The sequence below is a fragment of the Uloborus diversus genome, chromosome 5, assembly GCF_026930045.1.
Source record: "Uloborus diversus isolate 005 chromosome 5, Udiv.v.3.1, whole genome shotgun sequence".
In the NCBI taxonomy this organism is placed as follows: Eukaryota; Metazoa; Arthropoda; class Arachnida; order Araneae; family Uloboridae; genus Uloborus; species Uloborus diversus.
Genome location: NC_072735.1, coordinates 35,612,166 through 35,634,774, shown reverse-complemented (window position 1 = coordinate 35,634,774; position 22,609 = coordinate 35,612,166). Strand labels below are relative to the sequence as shown.

Below are 22,609 nucleotides of genomic sequence, written 5' to 3'. Positions count from 1 at the left end.
GTTACGTGGATGATTAAAGGCACTGTTGACACTAAAAGGTAACTTTTGAAGCAAATTTATTGAAGCTTAGTGATGACTCATTCCACCTTTGTCCCATTCAATATCATTCTTCCTGTTTTTAAAAAAATATCAGACATTTAAGCATCATCATATTTAATTCACGGCATTTTTAGTTTTTCTTAAATTTATATGATGAAGACAAATAAGAATAGTTTAGTTTTTTAAGTGAGCACTTATATTTTTTCCATTACGAGTAAGTGCTTCAATGAGGCTGTGGCATTCATATAGACGTTTTGCTAATGCTCATTTCCAAATATTACCAAGTTTGAGATTAAATAGTGCTATTCTCTTCGTATAACGAGGTCATGAAAATTTTCATTGAAGTCATGAAAAAGTCTTGGAAAAGTCATGGAATTTTTTCATCCAAATAGAGTATGAACCCTGATAACTGCAGTGAGTAGGGTCCTGTCGCAACTGTGATTGTGAAAAACATAATTTGAATTCAAAATTTCAGAATTCAATTTTTTTTTCTCTCTCTCTCATTTGCATTAGCTTGATTTTGAGCTACAATATCCTCGGAAGTGTATCTCGGAAATGATAACATTCGCTTCAACAAATATATAATTTTTAAATGCTCCTCTCCTCCACATATTTCAAAAAAAAGAAAAAAAAAGGGCCGTGTCTTCACTTGTTCTAGGGATTTATGTCTTATCTCTAATTTTCGGTTTATTCAAAATGTTAGAGGAATTTTTCCAAAAATAAAATAATCAACAGAATTTTTTTTAATTACAAAAATATTCCACGCTTTAAGCGGGGTTGGCTCTTTAAAAGCGAGTTATAATCCCATGGACTTGACATTTTACCAAACAAATATTTTTGATTTCCTCACTAAATCCGAGTCGAGTTCTCGTGAAAACAGGGCTCGATATAAGCGAGTTCGACTGACGAGTTCAATCAACTTAAAAATTAAATTTGAGACACGCCACTTTAAACACCCCCGTCTTGAGTATATTAGCAACTTTAATACCTGCCCAGTGTGGTGACTTTTTTGCGTACCCGTCAGAAAATTCAAGAATTTATTGCTTAGTCCTCAATAAACGGCTTCTAGTGCTTTTTTATCTCTGAAACTGCGGATCAATACCTCGTATAGTTTGGAGCAGCCGCTTTATTTTAACTAACCTCGAAATAGCCAATCTTGTCACTGACTTGGCAAATAATAAGCAGTCTCAGCATAACACAATTGGAGCACACTTGGCACTAGAGCAAGCCACACTTTCCAGCGTGCTTTCGGCATTTAAATTGCGTGTTGCCCTTGACTACAGTGTGTACCCAAGGTTGATATGATAATGAAAGTTACCGAATATTAGTTGCTCTTTATTTTCCGGGCGGTTTTGATGGACTGCGAAACATTTTCTATTACCTGTTCGAGAGGATAGTTTTTGCAAGCATGAGTCCGCTTGCATCACATTTTCCACTCTCAGCAAGGTAATTTGCCAAGTCTTTTAAATGCACTTTTTACCTCGAAATAATTTGAGATACAGTGAAACCTGTGTAAGTTGACCACTCGCGGTGCAGTACTTTAGCGGTCAACTTAAACAGGTAGTCAACTTATAAAGGGTGGTAATTTTTTTTTTTTTTTTTTTTGTCATTTCTTGCACCATGTATTCATTTTTTAAAGGAATTCACCCATAATCTTTCTATTCAACTCACTTTCATTGTTTAACGTTATTGAAAGTAAAACAATAATTAAAAATACTATTCAAATAATTTTGTTATTTTTTCCTTGTTTTTAACTATATTAGACACTGTAGTTTTAGAAATTCCATATATGCCAGCTAAATTTTTCGGGCTTTCTCCATTTTCAATTAATTTTAATATTATATACTTTTTATTAATCTCAAGTTCAACAGTTCAACTAACTTTCTTTTTGAAGCCTTTTATGTAAAACTTATAGCACAAAGAGCAACAAATTCGACTCTCCCAGTTCATAAAGTTAAAATAAAAATTTACTATCTCTTAATCCCTTGCACGAGAAACATTTAACTTTACTCATTAGCAAGCGCAGATCAGCGTACCCGCAGTGCGAGGGGCCCGCGTCCTTAAAAGGGCTAATGGCCCTAGAAATTGAGGGAAAAAAACTAGCACTAAGACTTATTCACTTTACAAATAGACACTTTTGGCCACTAGGGAGGGTCCTACATATTTTGTTGCAGGGGGGCCCAAAATATATAGATCCGTGCCTGCTCTTTTTAGCACAATTCCTGTGTTGCCCCAACGTATTGCAACTGAAAGAAAAGACTAACTTTTCTACTGACACCTATTTTCATTGAACAGAATACAAAAAGCTATCTCAAGTAGAACAAGAAATGAAAAACAAGTTGAGAATAAGGAGCAGCATAAGCTTTATGCTGCAATTTAGTTAGTAAAATGCTAGTCTGTCATCAAAGCATCAAAAACATTCTTAGAAAGCTATCAAAATAATAATAAATAAATAATAAAATAAAATAATTTGATGAAAAAAAGTTTAAAAAAATAAACCAAGTGGTCAACTTACAAAGGGTGTTTTACAATACTCCAAACCAAATTTGGCGTACATTAGTGGTCAAGATAGACAGGTGGTCAAGATAGAGAGGTGGTCAAGTTACAGAGGTTTTCCTTCATTATATGAGATAGGACTAATTCCGTTCCAGACAAAAGTGGTCAGCATAGACAGGTGGTCAACTTACAAGGGTGGTCAACTTTACAGGTTTTACTGTAATACATAGAAAGCACAAAAGTATTATTGACTGGATTAAAAATAATGTTTTGGAAACTATTACACAATTGACTCACGAAATTAAAGAAAAATATATACCAGGTTTTTCGAGCAATGATGAATTGCTATTTATCCTACCTCTTGACTGCTTGTTGATGTTCCTTTGATTTTCCAGCTTACCATCACGACAAAAATAGTCTAGCACAGGTGTTCCCAAACGTTTTCGAGCACCCTTTGAAGAATTAGAATTTTCTCACGGCACTCTTGCCTATCTCTGTTGTATTATACGAGAACATTTCGCGGTTGTTTGTAGAATTTATTTACTGAGACTAATTTTCGTCGTCATAGTTACAAATAGTTTATGTTCATTCAAGGCTAAACTCAAGGCAGATTTTACATTTAAAAACGGGAGGTTTTTTTTTTTTTTTTGAGCAATCACGATTGCTTATTGTTCGCACTTGACAGTTTTGAATTCCTGTGATTTTATTTTCCCCCCGCCTCCCTCTGCAGCACCACGGTCGGCCGGCCTCACGATGCTGCTCCTCTAGCGAAAATCGTGTCCAGGTTGAGTCACTTACTTGTCTACCTTTACACACACACACACACACACACAGACACACACACACATCTACACACACAAACACATACACACAACTACCCACACACAAGCACACATGCGTACACACTACACATCCCCCCCCCCACACTTAAACATACCCCCCACACACACACAAACACCCACGCCTACATACACACACTCATGATTGCGAAAAACATAATTTGAATTGAAGATGTCAAAGTTCTTTTTTTGCGTGTGTGTATGTGTGTAAAATCACGTATTTCGAACGGTTTGTTTTTTTATTTCTACTCAGCAAGAATTTCACGTTCGGTTCCGATTTGGCCGACATGATCTTGTTCCAGTTAGAAAAAAAAAGATAATTGGGTATCGAACTATAGAGCCACAGGTACTGCACTGGGGGGGGGGGGGTTGAAACTGCTGCCCGCCCTCAGATCGTTACAATGCTAAAAAATGTGTGCACTCGTGAAAACGTTCATCCAAGAATCTCTTAAGTGTTAACCACTCAAATATACAGCTGCGAGCGATTTTCTGATAGGAATGTAAGAAAAATCCTTGACATTCATCTTCCCAACGTGGATAGTTTTCTAGCCGATCAGACCAATTAGTAGAAAATGTCAAATTCTTGCTGAGTAGTTTTCAAATAATCACCATTTCGAATATTCTCCTCCAACACACATTATGACCCTCATCGCGCCATTGCTACTACAGCCGCTTATATGAATCATGTTTGTTCAATGCAGTTTTGATTCTATAAAGCGGCTAATTCAATAAAGCTGGGTTTTGTTTTGTTTTTGACCATTTGATTCATTGAAGCGATTTATTCAATTAACCTCTGATTCAATTAACCGGCGTCCGCTGCAAATGGCACATATACTGCTATCTGTCGATACCACTTCCACCACCATCGTATGCCCTACTATTCGCAACTCCAGAGCTCGAATACGATACCTTGCGGAGATTAACAATACTAAAGAAAAAGGTAAAACATTCCATTCCACGTGTTTTCTTTGGGGTAAATTACAGGTTTCAGACAGTTTGTGATGTATTGTAATTTCAGAAGAATAGAAAAGAAAGTTTCGCCCAAACACGATGAGAAATTACTGCCATTCACTAAGCGTCAACGCAAGTTATAAGTTACGGCATTTGTTTGTTTTACCTTTTTCATCCGCCATTAGACAGTGGCTGCAGCGCCCCCTATAGTTTATTGGAGTTCTGAATAGATCACACACCGCTCCTTCCAAATAAGGGAGGTGTACCTCAGAACTAGAATAACACGTAAGTCCAAAAATTGCGATTTTCCGTTTATTTATGCATTGTATGTAGAATTCTATTCCGCATCGAACCATTCGAGCTTAATTTACCTGTGTTAAAAGAGCGCGGAGTCCAATCATTTGCGCGTACCAAGCGTAACCCACGTTAGTCTGGCTGTGAGTGCTAAATAGAAATATTAAATTTATAATGTTGAAATTCAATTTTTTAAGCAGTTGAAAGAAATCAATTTGTGGTTACATATTCAAAACACTTGCAGAATTTGTAGTCTGTCGAAGAGATTTTTTTATTATTGATATTGTTATTTGTTATTGATTTGCCATTTCCGTTCAATACTACTTAACTGAATAAAATAAAAAATAATAAACTTTTGGAACAACATAGTAACACAAATGATAACGCAGTACTAAAGAAAAATTAATAGAGCTCATATAATTTCTCTGTCTTGTTCCACCATCTTGAGTCAATACTGATACAAAAATATTAGCTTGTTTCTTGTGTTTCTGCCTAAAATGACGTTTGGGAAGAACCAAGACTCTATCTTCAGTTCTTCTGTTTATTTATTAAGAAGCTTTTTCCGAGTTCATTTCCTTTTGCGATAAACAAACCAAGAAAAGCAAAGATCCAACTTCTCCATGCAGCAGTTTTTTTTTTTTTCTGCTCTCCCACACTTCTCGGAAGGAACGATCTCATTTTCCTTTCCGGGGCATGTTGTTTTTGGGGCTGTTGAGAAACGGAACTGATTTTCCGGGGGAGGGGAGGGGCTGAGAAATAAAATAAATTTAAGTTCATAAGTCCTCTTGCTTTTCATAAGTAAGTCTCTTCCTCCTATTACAAACGCGAAAATTTGTATGTATGGATGTTTGTTACTCTTTCACGCAAGAACTACTGAATGGCTTTTAATAAATGGAACTTTTCAATAACATAGTTTATAGGTCAGAATTCCACACAGGCTATAGTTTATATAAATATTGTGTGAACTGTCGAAAATATATTACGTTAAGTGTCAAGTAGGTTTAAATTTTTTTTTTTTTTTTGCCGTATGCGGTGCTATTCTGGCGTGCGCTATCCTTAAATAATTTTATCACTTTTGGTTTTATGTTAATTGCTTTGCGCATGTTAGTTAAATTTTTCATTCTACGCGGGAGCAGGATTTTCCTTTTGTATTTCAGAGTTCGTACGGGCGTAGCCTACGGTACGGGTCATGGAAATCCCGGAAAGTCATGGGGGAAAAAAATAAACAAATTTCAGGCCTGGAAAAGCCATGGAAAATTGAAATTTTCACTGAAAGTCATGGAAATTTATTTCAAGTCATGGAAAAACGTCCTGGACAAAGAGAAAGTAACTGTAACAAAAAGAGCATTAGGAGGGGTTAGACACGTTTTTTTTCCATACGAACTAAGCTTCAATTCTTCAAGAGCCAAGTTCATCTTTTTCTTTTTCTAGAAGTCAAAAACTGGGAAATAGTGCGTCTGAGTTTACTTTCTTCGCAATTTTTTATAACATATGAAGCGCATGGCTGGTAAAGTCATAGGGAAAATTCACTCACACGTATGAAAATATGGTAAATGCGGAGTAGTTATTTGTATATACACAAACAAAACTGTTCAGACTAGTAAAGTGTTTGAATTTCTGCTGTGCCAGTGATGACAAAGGGACGAAGATCCATTCACGTAAATACAAAATATTTTTGGCAGCCAATAACAAAGCCGATACTTTCATACCACGAATCCTTTCTGAAAACTTTCGTGTTGCGAATGAGAAATTCGCGTTAGGTCAAAAAATTATTTACTGGTGAAAAACCGCGTTATATATAGCCATTTCGCGTAAGTCGAATTGCGTTGTAGCGGGAGTCGAGTGTACACTAATATTTTTTCCATTACGAGTAAGTGCTTCAATGAGGTAGTGGCATTCATGCAAGTCTTGCTAATGCTCAATAAGTTTGATATTAAATAGTACTATAATCTTCGTCCAACAAAGTCATGAAAATTTCTATTGAAGACATGAAAAAGTCTTGGAAAAGTCACGGGTTTTTTTCATACAAATAGAGTATGAACACTGGTATTTGCAATGTAGATTTCAATTTAAAACGTTTTTACTTTCTTCTATATCTAATATATAAAAGAAAGTATTGGATTCGTGCGAATTTCGAATTTTGACTGATTCGAACGTTTTGAGGTGTACTGAGTCCATTTCGACTATTTATGGAAAATGTCTGTCTGTCTGTGTGTATGTGTGTGTGTGTCACGTCTGTGTGTGACCAGTTTTTTGTGGCCGTTCTACAGCAAAAACTACCGCATGAAATCAAACGAAATTTGGTACACATATGTGCCGCTATGTGATCTTGTGACCATTGGTTTTTGGCGCGAATTCCTCCAAGGGGGGTGGAGCAATGGGACGTTTTTTGAGTTACGCGTACTTCCTATTCCTCAGGAAGTACTGGCAGAATCAAACAAAATTTAGCCCATATGTTGCCATTAAAAGGAACAGGTGCTGATTCAATTTTGGTGTCAATAACTCAAACGGGGGTTGAGCTATAGAACGTTTTTTGTCGTCAATTGTGATTGCTGTATCTCAAGAAATAATGAACGGAATGAAAGAAAAATTTATCGGCAAGTAGCCCTTAGTGGGTATAAGAGCTGATTTTATTTTCGGGTCAACAGCTAAAAAGGGGGTAGCGCAATCACCCGTTCTTTTTTTCCATTGTGAGTGCCCTATCTCAAGAAGTAATGCTACGTTCTGGTTGAAATTTGGAATATATGTGAATCCATATGTAAACAGGCTTCGGTTCAATTTTGACGCCAATCGCTCCGAGAGGTGTTGATTTATTTATTTATTTATTTATTTTTTTTAATTTATTTTTATTTTTATTTTTTTGAGCAATCACGATTGCTTATTGCTTTCATTTGACCGTCCTTGACGTTGTGGTTCCTTTTTCAGCTTGGACCAGGGCTGCAGCACCACCGTCCACCGGCGGCGTCGCGGCTGGCCCTGAACACCGTCCACCGGAATCCATTTTTGCTGGGCGGTGGCGTCCATGTCCTACACATGCATGCTCATACACATTCCCCTACGCGCGCACGCCTTTACACACATACACACGCCTACGTGCACACACGTAAGCCTACACACACAACTATACACACGTAACCACCCAGGAGGAGGTACATGCTTGGGGGGGGAGCCATTTCTAGAAACAATAACTCTAATCAGTAGGGTCTTGTCGCAACTCGTGATTGCGAAAAACATAATTTGAATTCAAAGTTTCGGAATTCAAATAAGAGTTAATTGGGGGAAGTGGGTCACAGATCTTTTTTATTTTTTTTTATTTATTTATTTATTTTGAGCAATCACGATTGCTTATTGCTTTCATTTGACCGTCCTTGACGTTGTGGTTCCTTTTTCAGCTTGGACCAGGGCTGCAGCACCACCGTCCACCGGCGGCGTCGCGGCTGGCCCTGAACACCGTCCACCGGAATCCATTTTTGCTGGGCGGTGGCGTCCATGTCCTACACATGCATGCTCATACACATTCCCCTACGCGCGCACGCCTTTACACACATACACACGCCTACGTGCACACACGTAAGCCTACACACACAACTATACACACGTAACCACCCAGGAGGAGGTACATGCTTGGGGGGGGAGCCATTTCTAGAAACAATAACTCTAATCAGTAGGGTCTTGTCGCAACTCGTGATTGCGAAAAACATAATTTGAATTCAAAGTTTCGGAATTCAAATAAGAGTTAATTGGGGGAAGTGGGTCACAGATCTTTTTTATTTTTTTTTATTTATTTATTTATTTATTTTTTTTTTGAGCAATCACGATTGCTTATTGTTCTCAATTGACAGTCCTTGACGTTGTGGTTCCTTTTTCAGTTTGGACCAGCATCACCATCGCTCACCGGCGCGGCGGCGGCACGGCTGCTCTGGTCCTGAGCACTGTCACCCAGAATCCCCCGGTCCTACATCCGCATGCTCATACACTCTCGTCTACACACGTGCGCCCTTACACACATACAGAGGCCTACGTGCACAAACTTAAGCCTGCACACACACAACTATACACACATAACCACCGAGGAGGAGGGAAGCGCTTGGGGGGGGGAGTCATTTCTAGAAACAATAACTCTAATGAGTAGGGTCTTGTCGCAACTCGTGATTGCGAAAAACATAATTTGAATTCAAAGTTTCAGAATTCAAATTAGAGTTGATTGGAGGAAGAGGGTCACAGGTTTTTTTTTTTTTTTTTGCTAATAAAAATAGCTTTATTAATGCAACAATAAGAAAGATAAATCGTAATAGATTGTCGTCTGCGTATTTCTCGTGATTTTAATTGTATGGAAATGATCGGAAATATTATCTCAATGATTTAAAATTTTTAACCATCTTATGTTTGTTAACAAATAAAATATTTGTAATTAATTCAAGCAAGGCTTTTAAAATACTTTCAATTTTCGCTCTTTGCTTTGCTTTTGCAATAATTCAGATATTGGAATGGTCGTCAAGTTTTTGCATGTGTAATTTTGTTTTTGTTGGGAATATTGCTTCCTTATCAAGCATGGGGAGGGATCAGAAAAAAAAAAAAATATATATATATATATATATATATATATATATATATATATATATATATATATATATATATATATATATATATATATATATATATATATATATATATAATGTGTATATATATATATATGTATAAAAATATAATGTATATATATATATATATATATATTAGGGCTCGACCGATGGCATTTCTTGGCTGATGGGCCGATGCCGATTGTTGGCCGATTGTTCAAGGATGGCCGATGGCCGATTGTTTTCCTCCAAATGGCCGATTGCCGATGGCCGATGCCGTTGGCCGATGGCAAAAAAAAAAAAATCAAACAGAAATAAATTGATAAGAGTGTCAGGGATTTAAAGGATCATTGATTCATTTCACTTTACTTCCTTTCTACAAATAAAGAATTGTTATCACACACACACAAAAAAAAAATCAGATTTCGACCTAAATTTCTATTTTACGATTACCCAATCTATACTTTACGAGTTTTTTCGCCACATCTGTACATGCATATGTACCTAAGAACATATAGATGACTGAAATATCCATTTTGAAAGCTTCCTCAGCTAATTATCGCAAATTCTCTTGTGCTGTCGTCATGCGCGTAAAATTGCGTCACTCAAAAACGTTATGAAATAGTAAATTGAAAACTCATACGTAAGTAGTATGTTCTAAAAGTTCTAGGACAAGTTTTATAAATCCTTACCCTGAATAGTTCACATTACCGAAGCACATCTATCTACAAAATAGTCAGCTTGAACGACTATGCACTTCTGCCAACGTTCATGTAGCTTTTTTAAGTACTTCTGGAAGACATTTTTCGCAACCTCCTGTAAGGCCTCTTGCGCTGTTGCTTTAACTTCATCGTGGGAAAGAAGACGATTTTCATGTTGAGGATGCACGGTTTGATTGGTCAATACCCTGATATGACAAACCAATAAAATAACGTTTCGTCGGAGTTAGCTCCATGTGACTTTTACCTGTTCCCAGCAAAAAACATTTGCATGGACGCTGCTTTCATCCGCCAGGAGAAGATAAAGCTGCATCATAGAAGGTAGCAAAAATGGCTTCTAGGCATGTTCCCAAAAGTTATATGAACACTGGCAGAAGTACATAGTCTTTCAAGGTGACCTTTTGAAAGTGGATGTGCTTCGGTAATGTAAACTATTCTGGGTAAGGTTTTATACAGCTTGTCTCCGAACTTTTGGATCGTACTACGTACAATCTGCATAGTAGTTATGCTTCTCCTTTTTTTGACTGCTGTATGATGAAAGAGAAAGAACAACAGCCAAAAAAGAAAAAAAAAAGAAAGAAAAAAAAAGGAAGAAAAACAAAGAGACTGTTTAATAACCAATTGATTTTTTTTTTTTTTTAAATTGAACATTCAACTAAGATTTCAGTAATATTGTAATAATGTATGGATTTAGGTACATTAAACATAGTTAAAAAACGTTAAATTATGTTGTTTAATCATTAAAAAAAATAAGAATAAAACTATGAAACCGTCAACAAATTGCGCAATTAAAGTGGAAAAATTGCACGTAGACATTTTTTAGTCATCAAATTAACCAAAAAAAAAAAAAATGTTACAGATAAATTACAATATCAAATCAAAATAGGAATATTTTTATACTTATTTAAAATTTATGAATAGAAAAGTTTGCATTTTTCATGAAAGCTATAACAGTGACATAAATTTTGCTGAAAAAAGAAATAGCCATGAAAAGAGCGAGGTTCTTTAAACGCCGCTACAATAAACAAACTCAGTAATTACACCAAGTTAATAACTGAATACATATACTACTTGATCTGATGTTTGCACACGTAATATTGAGCAATTTGATTGTTTAATCTTTTATGAAGCTTTTCAAACAAGTTCAAATTAAATTTTTCAATTTAACAATTTTCTGAAATTTAAAAAATTGCATAATAGAAAATCCTTGAAACTTTTCTATAAAAAACGAAAATATCTTATTCATTGATTTTATATAAATACATAAAAATAACTACTTACAACAGAAAAAAAAAATCGATTGCTATTTTAATGATGCAAAAAAGATGGCGCATTACGAAATATAGGTGAAACAAGTATGAGAAATACGCAAAATGACATTTCTTGACTAAAATAAATAATCGCTAAATATTTAAGAAATGCTTGAAACGACGAGGGAGGGTTGGGGGGGGGGGGGGGTGTCACCCACTGATTTTGGAGTAACTCACACTTCGGCCTCATTTTTACTTCCTTTTACAAAAAAAAGGAAGTATTGTATTCGCGAAAAAAATTTCACTAAAAAATCAGCCTTAATTTCCATTTTGCTAACCCCTAAATGAATGTTGAGTTTTTTTTTTTTTTTTTTTTTTTTTTTTTTGAACCCGACCACACGCGGATAAGTGCCTAAGAACGTATAGAACCCGAAATATCCATTTTGACTATCACCGAGTTAATCACAACGAATTTTCTCGTGACGTCCGTATGTATGTATGTATGTGCGTATGTATGTCGCATAACTCAAGAACGGTATGTCCTAGAAAGATGAAATGTGGTACGTAGGGTCCTGGTGGGGTCTAGTTGTGCACCCTCCCCTTTTGGTTGCAATCGGGTGTTTTTAGAGGGGGCTTTTGCCCCTTTTGGGGGGGGGGGGAATCATTGTTAATTTCGATGCAAACTCAAGTGGGTGTTATAATTTGCCGGACACTTGACGATAATTTGCCAGTCTTTTGGTCGCCAAGTTTTGTTACCAACTTGGCGACAAATTTAGCGCTTTAAAATATATATATATATTTTTTTTTTTTTTAATCTGGTTTCAATTTGACCACTGTTAGTGATATTTAGAGAGTTAACTATTGAATCACATTAAAATTGCCAATAATGGGGAAATAACATTAAGTTGGTGTAAAAAGAAGTCATGTGATGCACACTATAGCTCGTTTTAGTACAGAACCGCTACCACCAACGCCTCGGAATAGTTTCTGAATCTACTTCAGCACTTCCGAAGAAAAAATTCAAGTCCCTTTGATTTCCGAATTATGTCACTATTCAAAACGTCTTTAATCAATTTCTTACATTAATGCTCTAATGTCTTCCTAAACAATATATAAAGTTTGAAAAAAAAAAAAAAAAACTCTAATTTTATGAATGGTATTAGATTTTAAACAACTCAGAAATACAACTAGAGTTTAATTTCAGAAATTGAGGGAGTGGGAGGAGGGGCACGCAAGTGTTCTCGGAAATTAAAAAATAGTCATAAAAAATAGAGTTAAAAATAATCATAAACATTGAGCAAAAAAACCCTTTCAAAACTTGCATCCGAGTTTGTTTTGACGTGCAGTGGCGGACATAAAATATAGCAAATGTTGCAATTGCGCGAAAGGCCTCATAACCGCAAGGACACCATAGGAGTTACAAAAATGCTTCTGATAAATGTTTACAACTTCTATGATAGAGAAATAGGGCCCCAAAATGTATTTCGACGGGTTCTCAAACTTGTAACTCCGCCGAAGCGATACAGAAAAGACTGCATTACTGTGATTCATATTACAAATATCGAAAAATTAAAAATTACCGTCGGTTCAACGGGAATCTAATAAAATGACACAAAAACGGTTTCGCCATCTCATATTTGTTTCCATGGTCTCTAAATCGGTAATATATCACCAAATGATCGTCAGTCTGAGACGCTATATTAGTTTTGCATTGAAATAAGTAATTAATAGCCACAAAAAATGAGTAAACAGGCTTTTCAGAACACGCGATCGAAACAAAAAGGGGAAGTGCACAACTGGAACGTACGCACACCCCACATGCGAAAATGTATCCTTCTACAGCTTACCATTTTTGAGTTATAACTTATGAGAGATACATACGTACATCCAGCTGCAAGAAACAAAGCAATAATTAACTTGTTTGGTACCTAAGAATGCAGTATTAAAATCTCTTTCAGGGGTGACTGATAGGGGTGTCATACAGGAATTTAAGTAAACAATTTTTAATGAAACTATAACTTCCTTTACTTTGTATTAAAAAGTAAAACAGCAAAGGTCCTTTTTTTTTTTTTTTTCAAAAACATCGGCCAATTCCATCGGCTTTTCGATGTTTTTTAAGGCCGATGGGCCGATGCTTCCTGCAAGTTAGCATCGGCCGCCGATGCCGATGGCTAAATTGTTGAACCATCGGCGCCGATGCATCGGCCATGCCGATGCATCGGTCGAGTCCTAATATATATATATATATATATATAATATATATATATATATATATATATATATTATATATATATATAATATATATATATAAGAAGAAAGTTTCGTGATGGGCACAACATACTAGTTTTTTTCCCCTAGGTGAAGTGGAATCATCTTTTTATCTAAATTGCGTTGCGTATTTTGCGTTTAATTCCTTTTTCTACTGGGACAGGATTTTCCATTTGTTCTAGATTTTATGTGTTTTTAAATACGTTCATTTTCTTTGGAAGGAAAGGGAGAAGCGGGGGGTTTCTGTTCAAAACGTTTTAGCTTAAAAGATCAGATCCTAATTAAGTAGGTGATTCCACGGGTAACTGGTTGACATTCACAGGGCAAAACAATAAGTATTTTGAAACATAAACTACAAAATATTAACTTTAAAAAAGATATTTCCTCCTCACTTATTGTACTTTTTAAGCTGAAATTTATGGATTAATTGAATTTCCAAAATACATATTGGGCGATTTAGAAAAATTGTTAAAAGCTTGGTAACTGACTGACATTAATGCAACCTGCGTGAAAAGTAATACTTATTCAATAAGAGATTTTTCTGAAAGCAAAAGGAATTTTTATTAAATTCAAATCAGGGTCAAAGAACAATGAATAAACTTTCGGCCTATGGCATTTGAGTTGGAAAATATTGCTAGATAAAATTATTTTAGTTGCGAATGGGTGAAGTGGATAAAATTAATCTCGCATTTATTCACAACTCCAACGAACTATAGGGGGCACTGTAGCCACTTTCTAATGGCGGACGAAAAAGGTAAAACAAACGCACGTGGTAACGAAGAAATTGCTAATAAGCCTAGTAAATTTTGTTCGTATGCGTGATTTTTTCGTTTTATTCTTTCTAAATTAATTTTCAAAGTCTTGTTGATATTCTGACCCACGTAGAAAGAAATGAGAATTCAAGAAGCATTACTAAACGTTAGAAATTAATGCAAATTGCGCAGTTCGTAGTTCTAAGCAGCCGTTTCCACTATGTTGAGTTCGATATTTATCAATTCTTGATAAAACTAAACAATATTGTGGCCTGACTAGAATAACAATTAATGCTAGAGAATTTAATGTGACATTACGAATTATTATCAAAAGAAGATGATACTTCTTTGCCTTGCTTGGCTAGCGCTTATTGTTTTTGCATTTGTAGCTGAGTTATTTCTCTCAAATTCCCGAATCAGTTAATTTAAAAATTTTCTGTTTCGAATGTTTTAATTTCTGTTTCTGAACTATAATTTAATTAAGTCATGCTATGCAAATCATCAACAAAATTCTCAGAGATATATGGTGATAGTTTTTTTTTTCAGTTGATCTACCATTATTTCTTTTTACTTACCGAATTCTGTAATCTTTCTACCATTTTATTCCACTCATGATAAAAAATAAAATTGGTTTTAACTAACATGCGGAATCTCGCCAAAAGTACTTTGATTACACAATACTAAAACTATAACCCTAAACTAATTTGGCGAAACCTTTCAGCTGAAAATAAAAGCAATAAAGTAAATTCTTTCTCGGTTAAACGTTTTTCATTTCGTTCTACGATAATATATTCAAGAAAATATTTTGCATACTATCTATTCCAACGAAATGCTGATGTAAAATATGGCTAGTTAAATTAAGATTAAAAAAAAACCATATTCATACAAATTCACACAAAACAATAAAAAAATTTACCTGGTATAACGTTATCCAAGTGTGTTAGTCCAGAGTTTTCTTGTTTTCACCATTTCTCAATCAACTTACTTTTTAAAAGGAAATAAGGAAAACTAACATATTTTGAGATGCTCGAGAATACTATTAAGGGACGAAACAATTGTTGTAGCTGAAAGCAATCTAAGACACATCGATTGCGTTAATAAATACTCAGAACAAACTGCCTGTGTTTACGTCAACAGACACACGTGGAACGCAAGTGTGGCAATGTTTTAGTTTTTTTTGGCAGTTTTGTAAATCACCGCAAGGTAGCGTATTCGAGCAAACGTAAAGTGGAGAATAGAGACTCGGTTTCCATTTCTCTCATCTAAACATTGCGCCTTCGCGCCTAATGAAATGAAATGAGGTGAATTCGGATTCGGAGCTGAATTCAAAACCTATTAAGTACGTTAAGTCGGATTAATTCGTTTTGTAATTATTAATATTTATCTAAAGCCTTCTCGGTTTAATTGAATCAATTAACCAACGTTTTGAAGCACAAGTAGTGTATTGTTTATCATGTCAAATCAAGTACTGGCTCATTTTTCCTCAATTAATTTGTTGTTAAATTAGACCATTTTTCAGGGTTGTTCTTTTTAAAGAAGACCATGTGATTCTTTTTAATGTTTTTTTTTTTTTTTTGGAAAAACTAAATCGTCGCCCCCCAACCCCAAATGTTTCATAATGCTTATATTGTTGGAAAATGTAAAATCTAATGGATGCAAAGTTCAGCAAAGCTTCGTTTAGATTACAGGTGATTAAATTTGCAAACTTATTATTTTTTTATAGAATGCAAGTTTTCTAAGCAGTTTCTTTCTTTCTTTTTATTTTTTTAATTGATGCATCATTTCTAATCAATGTAACTTTTACTAAAAGGTTCATAAGTAAGTATAAGGTAAACCTCTTTTACACTTCAAAGCCCAAAAAACATATTTCAGCCAGAATATTTTACTACATAATTTGCTTGATTATGAGGTTTATCTGACATGCATCATAGAATGAATCCAGTGTATTTTGATCAAAATTTTGTAGACTATTTAAATGAAAAGAGAAAAAAAGTCCAAGCGCACTTAAGAGTAAGCCAGGGGTGTTTGTGATCCGAAACTTTTGGGCTGACAACACATTCTAAAACTCGAAAATCATTTTAAAAAAAACTTAAAATTATATGTTTTTGACTTGAGTCTACTATTGCCTTTGGAGTGGGAGTAAAATGAATCAAAAACCTGACACTTAGCTCTACTATTTTTGGCATCCACGATAGACAATACAGTCAGAGCAAGAACAAATCGATGTATCAAATTTTGAAAACAGAAATTATCTGTGCCTATAGCTCTTTGTTTGTTTAATTTGGCCATAATAAAAGTCCACTATGTGGAAGAATCAATAAATGTTCTTTATATTGAAATACGTTAAAAGAATAATATTATTATTTTGATTTGTACTGTTAACAGTTAGGAACACATTGGGATTAGAAAAGGCTTTAGAACTTGTCTTTTTATTCAAGGCTTTTAATTAAAATGTTTTTTTTTTATCTATTATTATTAAAGAAATTGTGTTCTGTCATGCATTCAACTTAAACCAGGAGTAATGGATCTTATTCATGGTGTGGCAACGGTCCTATCAGCTGTCTATCTGCGAGTGATTTGGCCAGCTACATAGTGTTAGTAGTGCTAAAAAAACTCGTTTTATTTAAGGATAACTGGACTTCATGCACATCCTGAACATGCTTAGGGCTTATACAGACTTATGATTGCATGAAAAATGACAAGAAAAAGGGAAAAGTAACACAAGAATTCGAGTTTTAACCATGTTTCTGATGAGGAACCAAAGAGGCTTAAACGCATGAAAATATGATAATAAAGAGAGTATTTCGTATTAAACGAATTGTTTATCATTCTTTTACAAAATTTCTTAGTTAAAAACTTAAAAAAATCTCTCATTTTTAAATAGAAAGAAAAGTTTTTAAGCCGCATAAATGCAAGTGTTATTATACGCTGTAGCACCAGATTTTCGTCTGCTACAGTTCCCACAATGCACTGCAGTGCTGGTTTTGACCCGCAGTGACGTTAGATGACTACTGTCCATTAATGTCTACAATAAAACACATAATTATTTTCTTAAAGTCTATTCCACCTATTTATAGAAAGTGTTCTCACTGATACATTAGGTAAATTATTACATGATCAGTAACTTTTTAAAAAAGATCTTCAGTGATCCATTTGTAGGACTGCGAAATACTTTCTATATGCTTAAGAATGCATGATTTAAATTCACTTTTATTTATATTTATTTATCGTAAAAATCTATAATAATGAAAAAATTATTTTACAAGATTTTATTCTTGGTTATTTATAATTAACCATGTCTTAACGCTCACAGTAAATTATTTGATTATATATCTATTCCAAGGTCCATTTATGTATAGTATTTTTCAATCGTTAGAGATTTTGATACAATATTTCCACTATGAAAACTACTTGTAAGAAAATAAAATTAAAAGATTGTACTTATTTAATTAATCATCAAGAAAATTGATACAAATGTGAATATTAAACATTCATTGACAATGAAATGATTAAATCTTCATGACTTTTCATCTGTCCGATAAACTAATTGACAGTAATGGAAAGCAGCTGTTAATCTACATCACATGACTTTAATTTCAGAATGTTTAAATTTTTCCTTCCATTACATGCTGAATACGAACTGCATCAAAAATTTCAAGCTTGTGTGACTGCCAGAAGTAATCTATTGATTTTTAATGATCCTGTCATTGACAAAATTCAAGAACATCGACCGGCATTAGTTCATAAACTATCAGTATGAATGGAACACAATTTTCTAATATAGCTCACTACTGCATGGGATCTTAGTCACTAAAAATTCAGGCTTCTAGCTTTATCCACGGCAATGTTACTGGGGGTGATCAAAAGTGCCGTAAGTTGCTTCGAAAAGGATGATATGGCTCTGCTTTTGTTTAACTCGACTTGGCTGGCTTTTGCTCAACTTGGTGGGGGCACTGCCATTTCCTCCCCCCTCCCCCCAGATGATTATATTGCTATAAGGAACTTTCCACGACTTTTTACTAGATTCATGCCCAAACTTGAAAATGTAGATTTTTTTGCAAGCGACAAATGTTGACATTGTCGCCAATTTTGTTATTTCTGCAATTAATAATATTGAAAAAAGAGCAATTTGGAAAAAACATGCTGATTTTATTTTGGTACTCTACTTGCTGGCAACTTAACATTTTTGTTGTTGGTAATAGCTCGGCAGAAGTACAGCTGTTTTTTACCAAAAAAAAAAGTTTTGCACACAGTTTTAGATTTTGTCTAGGTTCGTTCTCTCACAAAATTTCTGGTGCTGTTAATGCAGCAACAGGTTCCCCCTGTTTCAATTAAGTCAAATCAGGGTTGGCAAGTTTCTGCCAAGGCAGTTAAAACCACTGGTAGAAACCGGTTAATACCGGCATGGCAAAAACCAGTTTCTGCCACATTTGCGGCAGAAACTGGCAAAAACTCGCAAAATGACAAAACATTAATTATTGACACACAGTAGAAAATACATGGTAAAAATAATTAGTTGTTAACTAAAGCACAATCAATTGTTACATTGCAACAAATGTTACATTGTTTGGACCCCGCAGTTGCCTCTTAGCAAAGGTGGTTTCAAAAACCCAAACAGTTTTTTCAATTTAATGTGCACAAATGAAGAACTTAAGAATATTCTTGCAACAGAAGAGCTAGCAGGCAATGCATCAAGGAACAAGCAATGTTTGTGAAACTTTCATCTATTGTATATTTTTTCGAACTGGTCCACCATGTAGTAACTGCGAAAGTGGTAAAAATTTGACTGGAAAAATAAGTTTCGATAAATGAAGCCAATTTGTTTTGCAAAACTGTGACATTAGGTACATACAAAATCTAGATTAATATTGGCAAGTAAAATTCTGACGCTTTCTTCTTGAAGCACATGATAATTTCAATCACAAGCAATTTAGGTGAAGCATATAAAGCGAGCAAATTACTATCAGTAATGCCTGTTTAGTTTTGTATGTCACTCCTCTTGCCTAAGAACCTATATGATTTTTGTTTTTTGTTAGTTAAATGCAAATATTACAAGCATCTGCAGTTGAAAAGTTCCCTTTCTAAACTAAATCAAGGGAATTAGCATAGGAGCAAGGGATTTAGCATTTTATTTTTTACAATGATGAAATGAAGTTTGATATCTCAGTTTATTCAAACGAATATCATTCAGTAATTACTTTAAAAGTTAAGTAAAGTTAAAGTTCTTAAAGACACTTTTAAGTTATTGCCAGTTTCTGCCGGTTATAGCCAGTTTCTGCCACTGGCAAGGCAAAAACTAGTTTCTGCCGGCAGAAAGCCAAACCTGAGTCAAATAATAGTGTTATTGATACCTTAACAATTACCCTCTAGAAATTATTACTGTCAGAACTGCATAGTTAGTTAAATCACTTTTGTGTTTTTTCTTACTACCAGTTTATTTTCATTCCTTCTCTGATACTACCAAATTAGGTCTTTCTGCCATTACGGTTCCTTGAGTAGGCGTTGCTTTTTGCAACGGATTTATAACCATCCAATGAGCACGCTATTTCACATCTAACAACTCTGACAGTGGATATTGCCTCTTAATAGTTTTAATTATTAAATAACTTTTACCTTTCTTTATAGACGTGGCCTAACCTGCGATCTTCTAGTAAAATGTAATTAAGCTTAAAGCTTAATTTCTTAGGCTATTGTCTGCTATATTATTTAACTTTTAAGTATAATATCCTAATTGAGACTGTGTTCAAAAGAGCTTAGCTGCTCTGGTAACATCGACGCCTGCGTATGGCAGGTGCACATCCAAATGAAGTCTAGTTCTGTTTATTTCCTCTTTAAAAAATCTCCTGTCATTTAATTACTATTGAAATGTTAACAGGTGTGTAATTGATATCATAGTAAATATGCTGTATATAAAAATGCTAGTACTACATTAATCAAGCCCAGATTTTGCAATCATTTGAATTTTGTTCTTTATTAACCTTTTTTTTAAAGTTTTATTTCCTATACTTGTGTATATATATTTTATGTGTGTGTTCAATATAATATGAATATATATATTTTTTTCTTTTCTTCTGCAGTTCCTATCCTGTTCATTTAACAGATGTGATGGACATAGGACAGTCATCTCAATCTGGTATGTTTCTTAAAGAAAATTATTTGTTTAATTTTTTATTTTTGGTTAGAAATGTGAGTAAAGTGACCATACATCCCGTTTTCTGGTTGGCTATCTCGTTCCCAAACTCAGCTTCAGGACATGTTCTGTTTTTCTGGATGTTTCTAGAGAAATAAGTCAACCTTTAGTAATGAAGCAAAAATATTGAGATCTGGCCACTGACTATAATTGGAATAATACGAACTTTTGCTGCATTAATTTTGAGTGCATTTAATATTTGTTCATTATTATGGGTACCCTTCCCCCCAAAAGTGAAAAATTTCTTGCCCCCCCCCCCCAAACAACCCTTGAAACAACCCTTAAACATTTCAATGATGTAGTCTACACCATGGCCCCCCCTCCCCCTCTAGTTAGGCCCTCCTGCTATTACTACCGCCCTCATATGAACAAATCTGAAATATGATGAATAAAATATGCTATTGTGAATGTCAGTTTGTAGGAGGATTGAATCTTTGTTGCTTTGTGAAATGTAATATATTTATGTACAGGGTGCAGCAAAAATGACTCCCATTTTTCCTCCAGTTTCTCTGGCATTAATTCTATTAGTCAATATTGTAGCCTTAAGTAGTTTGTGGTTGACTATTTTAATTTCTACCTTGGAATGTAATAGAGGAAATCAAAGTTTTTGATATTTTGGTTCTTTTCTGTTAAAAATTTGGCACCGTGTTTACTTTCTAAAAATTAGTTTTACTTACTAAATATTACTAGAAATTTTTAGTTTGCACTAGCGACAGCGTTACATCAGGGGTCCCCAACACTCAGGGGTAGAAGTTATGCTAAAATTTCAAATTTTGTCCTAAAATTCCTAAAGTTTTCATTATTTTTTTTCCCTACTTGCGTAGAAAAATTCAAACAAAAAATGAAACATTTCATGACAAGATGCCTGTGTTTTTGGATAAAATAATCTTCATAGACCCTAAGAAATTTTCTCTAAAAAAGAGAGAGAAAAACCTACGTTGTGCTGCTGCTTTTTTTTTTTTTTTTTGAGAAAGAGGGGGCGGGGGGGGGGATGCAGTTAACCATTGCATATGCTTAATATAAAGCTGTTTGTTTTATCCATACTTTGCACCTCTTGCAATCATTCCTTTTCTGCAAAAAAGATGTAAAAATAAAAATAAAGAAAAAAGAACAGCTGTATAGCAAATCTTGCAGAAAAGAGTTAGGGAAAAGGACAATACCTTATCTTTATGATTTTTCCCCCTTGCAAAGAAATAAAAATATAAACCAAAAGGGTGGGAGTATTCCCTCTTTCTCTCAAATTTCAGTTCTGTGGTAGAGGGGGGGGAGGTATTTTAGAGCTTATTGAAATAAAATAAATACAATGTGATGAGTTAAAACCCAAATATAAACACTTGGTTCAAAAAATAGATTTAGAGCAAAATTTAAATTTGTTGTCCCCAGGTGGGAAGTAAAATTTATTTTTACAGTGCTTATCTTGTGTTGTGTCTGAGCATTAGCTTGTTCTTCAGTTCAAAGAATCAGTTTGCTTTGTGTTTCTGTTCCATGAAGTTGGATTATTTCTTGCACATATAGTTTTTTAATTTAGTCACTAACCTTTTGCCTTAAAAATGTAAACAGTGATTCATTTTATTGAAATGCCAGGGAGAACGAAATTCTCTTCCTTGTGGTTGGAAAAAGACTGAAATGTATGCAAGGTCAGCAAATGATGCCCTGCAGAAAAGGACAAATTTAAAGCACTTTGTTCTGTTGGTACATTATCTTTCCAATATTGATAGTCAAGGATTTTCACAGGTATTGTCTCAAGTGCTAATGCAGCGAGACATAAGAGATTGACAAGTAGCTTGAAAAATCAAGCTGTATTTTTAATTCTTTGTACTTCATCTTCTACTGAAAACAAATTTATTATGATGAAGCAATCCAAAGCTTTTGTTTCAAATTAACTCCAAAATAAAATTCTAAAGGCGAAGGTTTTCTTATTTTTAGTTGCCGTAAGAAACAACTATTCATTTGCATCTTTAAATTATTTATCTTTAATTTACAGGGATATTTTTTATGATTCTGAGATAGCAAAATGCATCAAATTATCTGATAAAAATTAAGTTACATAGTAAATTTTGGACTTGTACCCTTATTTTAAATCCCTCCTTATTAAAGCTATTTCTTCCTCATTCTTTGTAATTCACTTTGATGAAACAACAAGGCAAGTAAAGAAGCAATTGGACATACATTTTTCCTACTGATATATATTTTTATTCTTAATGTGGCGCTGTTCTAAAGAATAAAAGATTGAA

General features: G+C 34.4%; 1 protein-coding gene across 1 annotated transcript in view; it reads left to right on the top strand.

Annotated features, from left to right (window-relative positions):
* LOC129222567 (repetitive organellar protein-like) overlaps positions 1 to 22,609 on the top strand; it is a 153,837-nt gene that overhangs the window by 60,248 nt on the left and 70,980 nt on the right. Inside the window, exon 2 of the mRNA XM_054857081.1 lies at positions 20,263 to 20,318. Coding sequence (XP_054713056.1) covers positions 20,263 to 20,318 — 56 coding nt within the window. The remainder of the gene's footprint in view (positions 1 to 20,262; positions 20,319 to 22,609) is intronic.